The 16,532-nt window shown below is 44.3% G+C and overlaps 1 protein-coding gene across 1 annotated transcript; it reads left to right on the top strand.

Moving 5' to 3' along the window:
- Positions 1-3,173: 3,173 nt before the first annotated feature.
- On the top strand, positions 3,174-16,258 carry gdf6a (growth differentiation factor 6a). The gene is made up of 2 exons (XM_080194966.1): positions 3,174-3,495; positions 14,177-16,258. Exons 1-2 carry the CDS (start codon positions 3,174-3,176, stop codon positions 15,058-15,060), a joined length of 1,206 nt encoding a protein of 401 aa, XP_080051092.1. The 3' UTR covers positions 15,061-16,258.
- The last annotated feature ends 274 nt before the right edge of the window (positions 16,259-16,532 follow it).

The raw sequence follows: 16,532 nt of genomic DNA, 5'->3' as shown, positions 1-16,532 counted from the left end.
ATACCAATAGTACAAACTTCTGACAACATGTCCAAGCAGCATTTCCATTCACATTAATTCTTGACAAATTGAAGTTAGTCAGCTATTGGATGTCCGATTGCACCCATATTCAGGAGTGTTAGTTATTTACTGCAGATGAATAAATTAAGTCATAACAATAAAACCTACCCATTTAACCAGTAGAATGACCAGAAATAACCACTTTACACAAAATGCTTGTTGGTTTTGTACTGTATTTATTATTGTGCTGGAACATAACTTTCAAAAATTGTATCCAAAATATATCAAAAACCAAAAACAATGAACCATATTATGATGCTTTCTGGGAAGGCAGTGGTGTAGTTGTATTGTCACTGGACTAGTAATCCAGAAAATCAGGGCAAGGTCTGGTGACCCAGGTTCAAAGCACACATTGGCCGATGGTGAAATTTGAATTCAATAAAAGTCTAGAATTAAAAGTCTAATGATGACCATAAAACCATTGTCAATTGTTGTAAAAACCCATTTAGTTTGTGAATGTCCTTTAGGGAAGGAAATCTGCTGTCCTTACCTGCTCTGGCCTACATGGGACTCCAGACCCATAGCAATTCCAATTTCGGCCTCGGCACACTTCTGTGTGGGGTTTGCATGTTCTCCCCGTGTCTGTGTGGGTTTCTTCCAAGTGTTCCAGTTTCCTCTCACAGTCCAAAGATGTGCTGGCTGGGTCGATTGGCCGTGATAAATTTCTCCTTAATGTCAAGGGAACTAGCAGGGTAAATTCAGGAGATTATGGGGATAGAGTCTGAATAGTATTGTTGTCAGTGCAGGCTGGATTTGCCAAATGGCCTCCTTCCGCAGTATAGAGATTCTATGATTCAATGTGGTTGACTCTTGACTGTGCTTCTGAAATGGGTTAGAACGATTTTCAGTTAAAGGGGCAATTAGGGATGGGCAACAAATGCTGGCCCAGCGACGCTCACATTCCCTGAACGAACATTAAAAAAAATCTTCAGCGTCAAAATTATTACTTTTTTCTGTGCTGGGCTTCAACCCATCCTAATGTAGAAAAGTCAGCGTTGTCTGCTGTTTAATCTGAATGCATGTAATGTTTTAGCAATGTTCTCAGTTGTCCTTCAACTAGTTTCTCCTATATTTGCATGCTCCAAAGCTTCATGAATAAAACACTGGATGCATCAAAAGATCATTATTGCTGATGTATCATGACCGATTGCTATGTATATCACAATTTGAACCGTATCCAAAAACAGTCGTTCCTGCAATTTCCTTAATTTTGACAAAGAAACAAGCACTTTTTTCGAAGGAATTTTGGAAAACAGTGGCTATATTTTCCTTATACAAATACTGCTTGAGTACAGTATTTTCGCACTCTTCTGTGTTTATTCTACAATTTTCCCTTTGTACTAATTTTCATGAAAGGTAAAAGTGTAAAGTACATTTGGCGTTTCCTTCAAATTTAGTGAACAGATATATAATCTAATTCCGATTTGAGTCGCTTTGATCGAATTATTCATTAATATATGTCAACTGAACAGCACAGCAACATGGGAATCTGATGATAAAAAGTAAAAGATTAGATAATAAGCGATGAGGGTCTGCGGATAAAGAGTAGAGTATTTCCCTGCTAAGTAGATTAATAGTTATTTATACTATTATTTCTAAAAGAGAGAGTATCTTGTTTACAGGTAAATTGCAGCAATCTGCGACTGTTGCGTTAATTAGTATGGGGCAATCGATAGAAATGAGGTTAAAAACACAAATTTACAACAATATAAAGTTACTGTTGATTTCAATGTTAATTCAGTGGATTCAGATGTTAAACCAGCACAGGGGTCGAATTTAAAATGCAGGGGTGGGCTATGGCACATCTTGTATTCACTTACAGTATGTGATTCACTACTGCTTAGTACTGCCACCAGATGGGGGAATCGTTTAATGTTTTAGGCACTGTCAACTTTACCTATACACGCAACAACCTATAATTAAGACATAGCATTGAGGGTTCAATGGTCAGCTGGGAGACATAAGCTTGGTAATCATGAATAATTTAGAATGCAAACCTTCCCTGCTGCCCGCACATAACTTGCTGTATTATCTTCGTAATTTACATTTGTAGCAAATTGGAAACCTAGAACAATGAAGCTGGTTTAGTTATAAACTATATAAAACAGAGATTGAAGAGTAATTGCAGTTCATTATTAGAAGCTATTAGTGACAATGGGTCACACACTAAACAAAAAGGGCTTGCATTTATGTTTGATTTACTAGCATCGTTATTTATCCACAAACTTGTAGTATTTTCTTGCACTGATAAGACACAGAAATTAGTTTGATATTCATTTTTAAATTTAAAATCTAAAGATACATACAGGCATCTGTATGTAACATTGATCATGTATCATTTCATTTCGATATTCGAGGGAACTTCTCACTGGTGAGAATAAAGAGCAGTATCCATTCAAATAGATGACCAAATGACTACTGCCTTGTCTTGTTGGTCATCCGCCCTCGGAGCATTTTGCAGTAAATCTGTGTGTGAAATACTGAATGGAAAACCATAAATTGAACTGAATTTATTCCGGAGGAGCGGGGTTCTTTAAAAAAAAATCTGACCAGTGCATTCTCCTGTTCAACTCTTGTGAGAATGCAGAACTGTTCCTGTCACGGTTAACTTTTCCCTGGGAGGATGGTGTCAGTGTTCTGGGGAGTTGGTTTGACAGTGGGTGGTGAGTGACGGGGGGAGAGTGAAGTTGTTCTTGGTGGGGGTGTGTGGGAGGCGGGGGAGAGCTCCAACCACCCCCTTCCCCACCCCCCCCCCCAAAAAAGCCACTCCCCCCCTCCCCAAACCATTCCCCGCCCCCGGGCGGCGAGGGGAGGGCAGTATTCGCCACTCCGCCAATGAGAGAGCGGCGGTGAGTGGGCGGCTCGGCTCTGAGTGTGAGGGCAGTGGGTGGCGGGGCGGCCGGCGGGGAGGGGAGGGACACAGAGAGTGAGACAGAGTGAGGGGACATAGAGAGAGAGAGTGTGTGTGTGTGTGTGTGTGAGTGAGCTCTGCGTCCTGGGATTGATTTGGAAGTTTTACCCCCCCCCCCCACCTCCTCCCTCCACACACACACACACTGCACACATCCAGCGATCCGAGGCGCCGAGCGCAGCGGCTGGAAATTCCACCGGGGATGGATCCGCTCCGAGCCGCCGCCTTCTTCCTGTGCTCGGTCACCTGTTGCTGGTGGGATTTACAGAGCGTGGAGCCGGCAGCCCTGTCCCCGGCTCCGGCCGCTGCTGCCAGTGCCTCCGGGGCAGAGCCGGGGCTGCACAGGGTGAGAGAAAGCCCTCAGCGGGCTGCCAGGGGCCGGCGGGCCGACAGTGTGAGCCCTCACCACTTCATGATGGCAATATACAGGACTTACTCTGCAGCCGAGAAACTGGGAATAAACGCCAGTCTCTTCCGCGCGACCAAGTCTGCCAACACCATCACCGGATTCGTGGACAGAGCAGGTTGGTCCTGAATTAACATCTCCCTTCTCTCGTCTTGTTCAGAAAACACCGTCTTATACCCAGTTCGTTTGCTTTCCCCCTCATGTGACCCTGTCTGATCTCTGTACATTTTCAGATCAAAAATGTATGCCTGTTATTTAGTCTGCAGCAATCTGTGCCAGTCTGTGTACAATGGGTTCTGAACACCTGGGATCGGTATTAGTTGCTAATCCAGGGAAGAGGGCGATTGCTGGCAGCCCCCTTGCCTTTGCGAAGGATAAATACGAGGGCAATAATGTTAGAAGGTTCTGGGGGGTCACTTCTAGAAACAAGAAGGGGAGACACACAGTGCTTTCTGTGTCTTTGGAGCTAGCAACATTATAATATAACAGTCCCCTGGTAAACCTCTTCGATTCTCCATAATGTGGGCAAACTCTGATTTTAAAATATTTGGAAAAATACTCAGTCTTAAAACAATCCTGGGCTCTCAGAGCAGCCCAATGCAAACATTTACTGGACCCACTTATCAGTAAAGCTGCACTACCATACGCATTGTGGGAGATGATGAGATACTTTTTTCTCAGCATTTAACCTGCTCCATTAAGTGAGTGTTTGGCAAAATAATATATTTTTCTTTTAAAAAAAAGATTAATCCCTTTATGGCAGCCCTAAAGATCACTTGCATTTCAGCTTTCGTTAAAAAAAACGAAACCTGTGCATTGATGTGTTTGGGGAAATGGAAGCAACAATTGCAGAGTCGATTCGACAGCTATTGTGCAGAAAGGAAGTGTAAATAAAGCTAATATTTAATAAAGCTGATTACTGGATATGATTATGAAGGAGCTGCGGGGCTCTGATCAACCTGGTAATCGGTTTACTGTTAATGGCACATTTCTCAAGATGTCAATCCCCCTCTAACTGTGCGGGGCAGCCGCGCAACTTCCCTTCCCTCGGTATTACTTCAATGGAGGAATGTTTCCGAGCCCAGGCTGACGTTTACCTGTGATTAATAACATGCTAATTGACGTTAGGCCTTAATGACTTGTTGTAAATTCTGGCCTTGCCCAGCTCTCTCCTGCAACACTGACCCCCCGCCCCCCGCACCCCCCCCCCCACCCCCCACCTTCACAAGAACCTGTCTGATCTTTCAGTGTTAAACTGCGGGCAAAGCGCAGCTTGCATTGAAATCAGCTGGATTGCTTGGTCTAACAAGAGAGTTCGTGTAAATCACCTTATTTTATTTCATTTGGTGATCTTTAATTTTTGTGTTCTTGTCTGTCTGGGGATGGGGGCAGAGGCGAGCCGGGGGGGGGGGGAGCGGGAGGGATGGTTGGCAGCATCAGGCACTTGGCCCTGAAGATTTTGAATGTGGCTTAGCCTGCAGCTCCATTCATGAGTTGCTGGCAGCAGGGGAACGTACCTGTGCAGGTCAGGTTACCCGGCTCGTTTCGCAATAAGACAACAAACGTGCCCAAGAGTAACGGTAAGCATTCTGGGATAACATATGATTTGAAATGAAAAGAGAAACGGATCTGTCTGAGCACCTGAGCCACCTCGAGTGGTGGATGGATGACGGCGCATACCTAGAAGGGTTTGAGAAGACAGGTTTTATCGAAGCTATTTCTCCCAAACACCCCCCACCCCGAGCATCTCAAATCAATTGTGAGTTTATTTATTCTTTTGTTTAGAAATCGCGATTGAGAAAGGGAACAAGAGCGATAGGGTCTAAATGTGCTGGTTTGGAAAAGAGTAGGAAATGACAGGAGACTTCACTGTGAGAACATCACCAATTTCACAGTCTGACTTGAACAGAAACTGGACCAGAAGTTCACTGCGACGCTTGGGACGTTACCGATAGAGCAACATTGGAACGGGATGGACATCCTGATAGATTACAATTTAAAAGAAATATGGGGCGGAATTGTGAGAAACCGATTTGTTCTTGTGCGGTTAGATTTATTTTGCCTAAATCCGTTACTGAAAGGTTAACCTCACCGCAGCCCGAGAGCCTGGCCTCAGGCACATTCCCCGATTGAACTGGTTCACGGGAACAGAGACCTGCCCGGCTGCCCCCCGCACTGTTCCAGGAGATGTGGGTGTGACATGTGGAGAGATATGCGCCGTTAACCTGTAAACCAGTAACAAGGCTGACCAGAGCCCCGCAGCCTCTCCAGAGTTCCACACAGCTATCAGCTCAATGAAATATTAAGATTTATTTATGCTAAATTCCTTCCGCACCATAGATGTAAATGCCCCCTTCAAATGCGGGAAGCAAGTTTGTCATTCCAGAGCCGGCCAGAATCTTAACTTGGTGACAGTTTCTCGGCTCCGGCCTGCTTTGTGTGAGCAGAGGCAGTGGCTGGAGCAAACCTCAGTCTCCTCGCTGATGTGATTTGATGTGTCACGGCTATGACCCTGCGCTGGACCTTCTGTGGGTTGCTTAGCATAAAGACAGTGATTTGAGTATTTGAACTCAATGATCTAATTGAGTGTTCATGTCACAACATATCAAACATTGTCTGTTCCCCCATAATGAACTGGCCCAGCCAATGGCACATCACCAGCAAAACTTCCGTTCCCCTTGAAGTGGTTATTTCTTTTACTAGCCACCACCCTCCGTGATCGCTACTTTGCTGGGCATTAATTGGTGGATGTGAATTCCGCTGCCCTCGAGAACTTAGCAGACTTCTTTTATTCCAGCAATGAACCAGTTTCTTAAAACAACACTTACAGTACAGCTTGTAACCGACCGCTTTTGTTCGAACCCAGAACTCCCACCATCAGTTATAGAGTCATAGAAAACAGGTTAATAGACTAGAGGGCATTAAAAAAAACAGTCAGCAAAGCACAAGGCTGGAGAGGTATGCGAATTTCATCGTTCGTTACGGTCGCAAGATCAGACAAGAACGAGTTGAATGCAGCAAAATTACTTTTGGCACATGAAGTAACTCATTAAAACGCAGATGGTACGCGCTGGCCTCGGGACCCCCAGCATTAGAGCTTTCAAGGGTAAAACATGACAATTAGGGAAAAGAATTAAAGAAAATACGACAGGTTTAAGCAGCAGTATCTAATGCTGATTTTTCTTTAAAGCAAAAGATGATTTTTTTTTCACCAGTCTCATTACAAACACTGGTGATAACGATTCTCTCCCCGTGTGTCAGTGTGTGTGTGTGTGTGTGTTTGCGAGTGTATGGTATATGATTGAATCTACTATTGCATTTCTTGAAGTAGAAATAATGAATTCGCTCCAGAGAACCACATCTGCCTGTTTGAGGTTAAAGACATCATTAGTTGGATTTTAAATCCTTTACTTGCTCCAGGTTGCGTTTCCAGTGTGAGAGACAGTAAAGCCGGGTTTAATGCGGGCCTGGGAAACGACAAGAACCTGGAAAAGTGGGATAGATTTTCACAGCCATTGACATTGTACTTTAACCACAAGAGCGATGCTCCCTTGTCTAAGCAGCTACCTAGGAGTGGGTCGAACTAAACGCGGTTAACAAACTTTAAGACGCAGGGGAAATGAAATATAAGCAGGAAAGTATTTTAATGGATGAAGAGGGAATTGGAAACTGTTAATTATTTGGTGACCTTGTATTCGATTTGTTTGAGAGCCATATAAAACGCTAATATGGAACAGACGCTTAAAGGAACTGCCCAAACAGAAGGTTCCAATCTAAGTTTAATATTACAGTGTTCAGGCAAAGTGAAGGGAGAAGGGGGATATCAAAACTTTTAGTGGAATCGGCGGAGGAACATGCTCTCTGACCAAGTCCAAACGTGAGTCTGAGGTAAGAACGGCCCTTGGCGTGCAGTGTATAAATATTTAAGATGCGTGTTTTATGGAAACGTTGCCGACGCGGAAGAAACTTAATGCTCGACGCAAAATTAATAGGTGATTCTTTATCGGGGCCGCTTTCCTCTCAAGCTCGCATTCACCGTGTATAATTTTAACTACATTTCTTTGACGGTCATTATCAGTGAGGAACAAGCTATAGTAGTTACATGCATCTCGTTGAACCAATTTCCGACGCTTCAAAATTAATTAAGTGACCTTGGCAATCTTAAAATCAAATCATTCCAGCTCCAAGCTTCATTGCCTCCTCCCGTGTTTACGCAGGTTAAACGCATTTTTTTGGGTTTTAAAAAGAGAAAAAATAAGTTGTGCTGACTGTTAGAATTGAATATTTGCTGCGTTGTTTGTTAGCGCCATTCATTCTTTTGACACTCCGGGACCAGAATCGATGTTGGCACAGTGCAAATTGGTTTCTGTTTTAAATTAGTCCGCTTCCGCACTGGATGTACAATAATAGAGGCCAGGGCCAACCTCAAGAAGAGGGACCAATGGGTGAGATATATACATACATATATATATACAGCAATTGCATACATCCACAATGAAACCAAGTGTTGCAGCCGTAGAGATAGCGTGAGATAGGGGGATACTGATTGCTAACTGGCGGACTGATGGAAAGAAGCAATGACAAGTACATACGCCAAAAGAAGCAAGTGGACAGGGCAATAAATTAGGCCAAATAATTTCTTTTAGTATCGCGGTCAATTTAGATGTCGTGAAGAGCACATTTTCTGGCACTTGCTTACTTTCCACGATTTGAAAGTAAATCTTGTCCTGAAGTACAGTACTGTTATAGCCAAATCAACTCGACACAGACCAGTGCCTGTGCGTCTTGCCTGTTGTATTTATGTCGAAATAAGACTAATTTGGAATTTGAATTCAGTCTTTCTTTCATAAAAGGAGGCCAGATAAGATGGTGAGCAGCAGACTGGAATATGGAGGACTTGTCTCCGTCGCCTTGTAATCCTATTCAAAGTTGGTGGATGAGATTAAACGGAGTAGTAAGCGAGTTGAATAGGGTGGCAGCAGGCACGGGACTCAGTCTTCTCTAACAAAGCAACATGGCACGTTTGACATAAATCGCCTGGCTGGTTCTATTTGTACCAATGCTTCAGCTATAGATGTGCACGGTGCAAAACATTGTCCGAACTGAGTTTCCAGCCATGGTAAGCGTGTTCGAAGCAATTCGACAATGCTTAAATCTGTATATATGTAATCCTGAATGCAGTCGCCATGTTTTCCGTGGGGTTTTGCTCCGTATGCCTTGAGTTATAGGGATATTCGTGAACAATTAACATATTGATTTGTAGGAAGAGAAGCACTTTACACAATACTTCCTTTAAAAGCAACCGTTTTTGGAACGGAGATAATAGTTTTTTTAAAAGAGAAACGACACAATCCCGGTTAGCCAGCATGAATCTTTGAAAATTATTGAAGCTCTGAGACTTATTATTTTCCTGAATTGAAGGTATCCTGTCACATTTTATTTGCAGATTTTGGACTGAAAAATTTAAAGATCTTCTGTGTTGGATACAATGGACCATAAAAAAGAAGCTACTGTTTTTAAAATGCAAACAGCCGGGGTGGAGGGTGGGGGTTGCGGCAGTGCAGCATCCACTTTTGCACCCCCCTCAGATTTCTCTCCCCCACCCCCCAAAACACACCCCAATCAAGTCATTTCCCCGGTTGCAACTAGTTTGGGAACCAATGTGGCGAAAGGGCGGTGCCAGCCTTCCTACCCAGGTTGCTGCTTTGGCGGCTAGTGGAGGGACTCCAGAGAACAAAGCTGGCCTTTTCCTTTTGTGAATGCCACCCTCAGACTTCACTGGGGAGTTTTTTCTGCAGATATACACATGACACTTTGACAACATTGCAGGTTTAACGGAAAATGTATCATTCGGTCATGTCAAACGACATCGCAATCTCTCATGTCCTGCCGACCCTCCCGAGTACCTATCTTCTTTGGCCACAGGTGAGGTCCCAGAGGACTGGAGGACAGCTAATGTGGTACCGCTGTTTAAAAAGGGCAGTAGGGATAACCCTGGTAATTATAGGCCAGTGAGTTTGACATCTGTGGTAGGAAAGTTGCTGGAAAAAATTCTTAGGGATAGGATGTATAAGCATTTGGAGCGTTGCGATCTGATTAGGGATACGCAGGATGGCTTTGTTCAGGGGAGGTCTTGCATTACGAATCTGGTAGAATTTTTTGAGGAGGTGACAAAAACGGTTGACGATGGACGAGCTGTTGATGTCATCTATATGGATTTCAGTAAGGCGTTTGACAAAGTCCCTCACGGTAGGCTGGTAGAAAAGGTCAAGACACATGAGATACAGGGACAGGTATCTAGATGGATTGAAAACTGGCTAGGCAACAGGAGACAGAGAGTAGTAGTGGAAGGGTCCTTTTCTAGCTGGAAGTCTGTCACCAGTGGTGTGCCGCAGGGCTCAGTACTGGGACCTCTTCTCTTCGTAATATATATAAATGACTTGGAAGAGGGCGTACGTGGTGTGATCAGCAAGTTTGCAGATGACACCAAGATGGCAGGATTGGCGGATAGCGAGGAGGATTGTCAGGTGATATAGCAGGATATAGATAGGCTGGTATATTGGGCAGATCGATGGCAGATGGAATTTAATCCTAATAAATGCGAGGTGTTGCATTTTGTAAGGAATAATGCAGGGAGGAGTTACATGATAAAGGGTAGACCAATTAAGAGTATAGAAATGCAGAGGGACCTGGGAGTGCAAGTGCACAAGTCTCTGAAGGTGGCAACCCAGGTGGAGAAGGTTGCGAAGAAAGCTTACGGAATGCTAGCCTTTATAGGAAGGGGTATAGAGTATAAGAGCTGGCATCTAATGCTGCAGTTGTACAGAACGTTTGGTAGACCGCATTTGGAGTACTGCGTCCAGTTCTGGTTACCTTACTACCGGAAGGACGTAGAGACCCTGGAGAGAGTGCAGAGGAGGTTTACCAGGATGCTGCCTGGTATGGAAGGATTGGGTTATGAGGAAAGATTGGGTAAACTGGGGCTCTTTTCCTTAGAAAGACGGAGATTAAGGGGGGATCTGATAGAGATGTATAAAATAATGAAGGGAATAGATAGAGTAAACAGTGGCAGGCTTTTTCCTAGATCGGAGACAAATATCACGAGGGGTCACGAGCTAAGGGTGAGGGTGGAGAAGTATAATTTGGATACTAGAGGGAGGTTTTTTACACAGAGGATCGTGGGGGTATGGAATGCACTACCAAGTAAGGTGGTGGAGGCAGGCACGCTGGACTTGTTTAAGGTTTACTTAGATAGGCACATGAGTGAAACAGGGATGGAGGGTTATAGGAGATGGTTTTAAAAAGGGTCAGAGCCTTGGGACGTTACTGGAAATCTAATGCTGCATGTTGACGTTTTGTCTCTTTTACTCTGCAGGTGTGTCGGTCCACCTTGTTGACTAACGAGGGGCATGCACACAGTGGGTCATGCGTGAGCTGCTCTTGGATGTTTCAAGAGTGGCCTAGTACTTAGCGTCGTTGTGTGTGCTTAAAACTGGACCAGCAGATGGGCACCATAACAGCTCAGTGACTATCACTGCTAGCTGTGCAGATACATGGATTTGGGCCTGTGTCTGTGGCAGTTTGCGCATTCTCCCTGTGGTTGTGTGGGTTTCCTCCGGGTGCTCTGGTTTCCTCCCACACCCCAAAGATGTGCTCTTAGGCTGATTGCTGTAACAAATTGTCCCTAAACTATTCTCCCCTGAATCTGGTTTCCAATGGGGGTACCATACGCATACACAGGGGTCAAGGTAGGTGTAGGAAAATGCATTGTTAAGATGGGGGCGCGGGCTCGTTGGGCCGAAGGGCCTGTTTCCCGTGCTGGGTTGTTCTTTGTTCTTCGTTCTATGATTGTGGACTTTGGTTCACGTAAAATATCCGTAACATTCCAGGAGAGGGCTTTATTATCTTTTGTTTTAAAAGTTAGGTTTTATTTCCAAAATTGATGTAGTGAAGGAATCTAGTTTTGCAGAGCCCGACAAACCCCTTTGCCTGATATATGCACACTCACGGGTAAATCGCACTATCTAATCTACACGTTAACCAGTCCAACCCTGTTCATTAAGGGAAACTTCATTAGGCAATGGTCTGTGAAATAGCAAGGAGAGAGAGAACAGTATAAGGGAAACCAGCTGGACATGAATGTTCTTCAGGCGCTGTAACACCATAGGCTGGTGTCATTTGCCCATTAAATATACTATTAACCGTGTAAGTAATTACTGTATTTAAAAGAGTGTTGATTTTAAACCATGCCGACAAAGTAAGGTGCTGGATCTATATAGAAGATAAAGACAGTATTGCAATATCATGCTGTCTAGACGGATTTTGGTCACTCCTGCTCTTTAAATTAAAATGCAATTTCGCATGGTTAACGACTACATACGCACAGGCACGGGTCACGAGTGAAGAGAATGTTAAAATGCATTCCTAAAAAGTGTGTACATTGGAGACAAGAGCATGGGGCTACTCATCTGGTTCAAATCTGTTCAAATTGGCAGAGTTCGGTCTGTGTGGTATAGTTTGATTCTTTTCTGGAAAGGAAGGCTTACAGACAATTCCCCAGTACGACACACGAGCCCACTGTCAATAATAATTCTTTCAATGTTCTACATTGTATTAGGAATGTTTGCACTCCAAAACGAATCCACCTGCCAGCTGGGATCAGGGTTTGGACAAAGGCACGGGGTTGGTAAAATGACTGCATCATTTAAGTCGAATGCACATGTGACTTTAGCCTTGCACATTCCTGAATTCTAGCACAAGATAAACAACAAATTGGGGATGAAAGTTCGAAATTCGACGACGAGCAGTTATGTGTGAAAAAAATGTATATTACCGAAGGAAAGACATGTCCGTCTAACCATTCTGCTGTTGTGTAATCGCCATTGAGACAATACAGTGCATCAAAAATACCCCGCCCTCGTAAACATCTGCACTCCAGGCAAAGAATCCGGCTTGTTGCAAGTGTAGTGCAAAACTGAAATGTTTGATTATTTAAACGTTGACGCGTTGATTTTCTACATCAATCAGCGTGCATAAAGAACTGTAGATGTTCTGTTTTAATGGCTCTCCCGATCGCAACAGTTCCCCCAACAAGCATAAACACACACATTTAACACCACTAATTCATTGACATTTTGTACGTTGCAAGCCAAACATGTTTTGCTTGTTGTCTGCCGATTAACCCGATCAACCCACATGCAACCAACTGAGCGACGACTTGGTATTTCCGACTACAAGGTCTTATGCAGTGATTTCTCTGGGGAGGTGTGGCTGTTTCTAAACACACATCTGCAATGGCTATTAAAACACATCGTGGATAGGTTTTCATATATTGATGAGACACCGTACCTACGCTAACATGTGAGCCAAAAGATAATACGTATTTGATTGGACATTTGCTGCTTGTGGTTGCAAGGCCTTTGTTTCTTTTAAAACAAAGTTTAAGTGTGATCAACTCAACTGTTCTTAGCAATATAAATAATTTAAAATGTCCGTGCATGGGACGAAAAGACAAATGAGCTGTTTTAATAATTACCGCATCAGATTATTTGGACATGGATTTATTGTAATTTATGTGGTAGACTACCAAATCAATGTACTCTCTTAATGGCCTATTCGTCAAAACACAATTTCAGCGTAATATCTCAGACAAAAAAATAAATAAATCTAAAACAGAATCAGTAAAAGTCTACCGGAGTAGGACACGGAACATTTCTATCCAATAGGCTGAAATATTAATACATGGATTGGGAATTATTCTCTCCCCTACCACCCCGCCAAAAAAACAGGAAACAGCTTGGAGGCAGGAGCTCGTGAAATCATGACACTGCGACTTTATGCATGTCTCTTTAAATCAAAACAGTGCTTAGGCTCTAGTTTCATAGCCTGTTGTCATATAGAAGTTTTATGGCGAGTTTGGGGCAAGTCCCGAGGAAGTTATTTTGCTTTCAACCTGTCTCAACGTGGCTCTGAATAATTTATAATGGCTCTGCTGAAAACGACCACAATGGAATCCGAATTTAAAATGGCAATCTGTCTGTTCCAGCGATCGCCAGTTTGTGCCAGGACATAATTGTTTCACAAAGAACGAACAAGAGTCGGCACAAAATGTGCAGCTTCTGCGAAAGTAGCTTTAAATCGTATTTGCATGGAGCCCAGCTAAAGGTTTGAGCTGGGGTTGCAGTGTCAGTGATTGCTATCTGGTTAATTAGCACTCGCTGCATTGCGGAGCAGCTTGGCTTCAAATCTTGAAGGGGAACTTCCTTTGAAACAAGTGGGGTAACGAGGCGATACTCAGTCTGGTGACCGTACAATAACAGCCTTTCTTTTTCTTTATTATTGGCAGCTTAAGTTATTAACCGTCTGACAGAAAAGGATTGTCTTGTCGAACTCAATGTGAGCAGTATCTAAAAAAAAATGAAAGGCTCTCGAGATCCTTTAGTACAGCGGGAACGAAGCCAGTTGACCTGTCAGTAATTTATTTTATTCTTATATAAATCATAAGTGAAGAGCTCAACTGATTTCTGTCGCATGGCAGTCACATCTATTTCATTTATTAGACTAGCTTATCTTAAATTCTCCCTCAGTATACCCGAACAGGCGCCGGAGTGTGGTGACTAGGGGATTTTCACAGTAACTTCATTACGGTATTAATATAAGCCTACTTATAACACTAAAAAATAAACTAAAATAATCTCTGGTCACCCTAGAAATAGTGTATATAGAGAGAAACCCTGTTTGACCCTGAATCTGGTTAATGTCCTACCTTTTAATGTTTGTTTGTACTTTTTCTTTTACAGACGATCCCTCGCACTCACATTTAAGGAGACAAAAATACTTGTTTGATGTGGCGACCTTGTCGGACAAGGAGGAACTAGTCGGGGCTGAATTGAGGTTACTGAGGAAGACACCCGAGAAATTTCGGAACACGCACTCAGGTCTGTACGACATCAAGCTGTACTCCTGTTTGACCGAGGGTCAATCACCCAAGCTGCTGCAGTCCAGAACGCTGGATCTTTACCACTCGGACGCACAAGGGTGGGAAGTTTTTGATGTCTGGGACATGCTGAAGTTCCTACAGTCTACCCAGCTGTGTTTTGAATTTAAGGTGACATCGAGGACAAGCGAGCGGGACATTGACCTGGGGCAAGCCGGCTTTGGCCGGAGAGGGAGGCACCCTCAAGAGAGAGCCCTGCTGGTGGTGTTCACCAGAACTCAGAAACGGGAAAACCTCTTCAGCGAGATGAAAGGGAAAATCAAGTCATCCGAGGGCACCGAAGAGGAGGACCGACTTCAGTTCAAAGCGCGCAGGAAGAGGCGAACCGCCTTCTCCAATCGCCACGGCAAGAGACATGGCAAAAAGTCCAAGTCCCGCTGCAGTAAGAAACCTCTGCATGTGAACTTCAAAGAGTTGGGCTGGGATGATTGGATTATAGCTCCCCTGGACTATGAAGCCTATCATTGTGAGGGAGTATGTGACTTCCCGCTTAGATCTCACTTAGAACCCACCAACCACGCCATTATCCAAACCCTCATGAACTCCATGGACCCTCACTCCACCCCTCCCAGCTGTTGCGTTCCTACCAAACTGAGTCCGATCAGCATTCTGTACATCGACGCGGGCAACAACGTTGTCTACAAGCAATACGAGGACATGGTGGTGGAATCCTGTGGGTGCAGGTAGCAAATTGCCCCTCACTTCGGAGGCAGGGAGCCTACCGTGTATAGATTTGGCGACATCACAGGGGGGCGGAAGGCTGCCCGCTTGGAGGACCAGAGCCGCTATTTTTTTAAAAAATGTACTCAAATAGCTGCGGTTCTCACAGCAGCCCTCCCGAATCCCAAAACATCAGGGCAAGAAAGAGAAGGGGAGAGAAAGAGAGAAATAAAATCTCGAATGTTTCTCTGTAATTTATTCATATAACAGTCATTTAGTGGACATGACGGATATTTTAATACACTACCTGCAATGACCTGTAAGGCGGTATGTAACCCCCTCTGCAGCCAGACATGTCACACTCTATAAGGCGTCACACTGCAAGCGATAAGGGGGCTAAATAACTCTGGGTTTCCGTTCACACAGAGTGGAGAGCCCTTCAAAGTGGTGCAAAAACAACTAATCATGATAAGGTGATATTGCTCACCGACATTGGAGTCAGAACATTCCTTCGTAGAAAATCTTCCCGCGCGTTATCTAGCGAATATGTTTATTCATTCAATGGGAAGTTTAGTTGTGGTCGGTCCAGATCTGCTATTTCCCATTTATCCTCCCCAGTCAATGTGCCTTTTTCAGTGAAGGGCAGAAATGGACAGTTATTGACATCCACTGACGGTTCTCAGACTGGTGTGGGCTTGGATTGCCCCCATCAGCACATGCCCCATCCTCAGCGCCCCCCGCTCTCCCCTCCCTGCTATTAGATGATTCCAGTCAGGGCTGGGTCACTGAATGGAGGTAAAAGGAGGATTATGTTGGGTCAGTCTGCAATCATTATCGCAGTGTGCACAGGATGCCACCTGTTCAAACCGAGCCAGTTTAGATTAAGGGGAGGCCCAGCTCCTTTCAGGGGCTGGCATGCGGAGAGTAATGGGACCCACAAGCAGAAGGTAAAGCTGGGAAGAAAGTTTCCGTCTCGTCCCCCCGCCCTTCAACGACCCCATTCGCCGCAGATTATCTGTTGATCTCGATTGCCCTTTTAAAGGTGCATGTAATTTAGCAGACACACATACACACACACACAGACACACATAGCCACAGCTAATGAAAGGCAGAGAATGACTCCGCTCCCCCAGGTTTCTTGCTTAAAGAGGGTTATTCCCTTTTCGCTTCTGACATTCCGACAAGATTACCAGCCAGAAAAGAGCCGACGGCCAAAAAGGAATTGTTGCAGATTGTAATTACATCTATGGTGGAATTTAAAATGCCTGGTGTGATTAAAAACTGCGAGGGTGGGGGGGGGGGGGGGGGGCGGTAACAGCACCTAGAAATGATCAAACTGACCTTGATAAAAGGGACAAAGCGGACAATGGGATCGGTGGCATTTCACCAGCGCTGCACAATACAGTATTTACAAATTTAGGTTCAAAACAAGCAAACTCTTGTACAAATAGTTACCTTCCGCCGGCGATCGCAACGGGAAAACATTCGGAGAGCTCTGC

The sequence above is a fragment of the Carcharhinus amblyrhynchos genome, chromosome 8 (genome assembly GCF_965287045.1).
Source record: "Carcharhinus amblyrhynchos chromosome 8, sCarAmb.v2.hapA, whole genome shotgun sequence".
Taxonomy (NCBI): domain Eukaryota; kingdom Metazoa; phylum Chordata; class Chondrichthyes; order Carcharhiniformes; family Carcharhinidae; genus Carcharhinus; species Carcharhinus amblyrhynchos.
Note: the sequence above shows the minus strand (reverse complement) of the source record. Positions and strands in the feature narration are given on the sequence as shown.

Excerpts from the sequence above, each read along its gene's own strand:
- gdf6a (XM_080194966.1), top strand. The coding sequence starts at position 3,174 with ATGGATCCGCTCCGAGCCGCCGCCTTCTTCCTGTGCTCGGTCACCTGT. Across the intron at positions 3,496-14,176 it reads CGGATTCGTGGACAGAGCAG|ACGATCCCTCGCACTCACAT; the intron begins GTTGGTCCTGAA and ends TTTCTTTTACAG.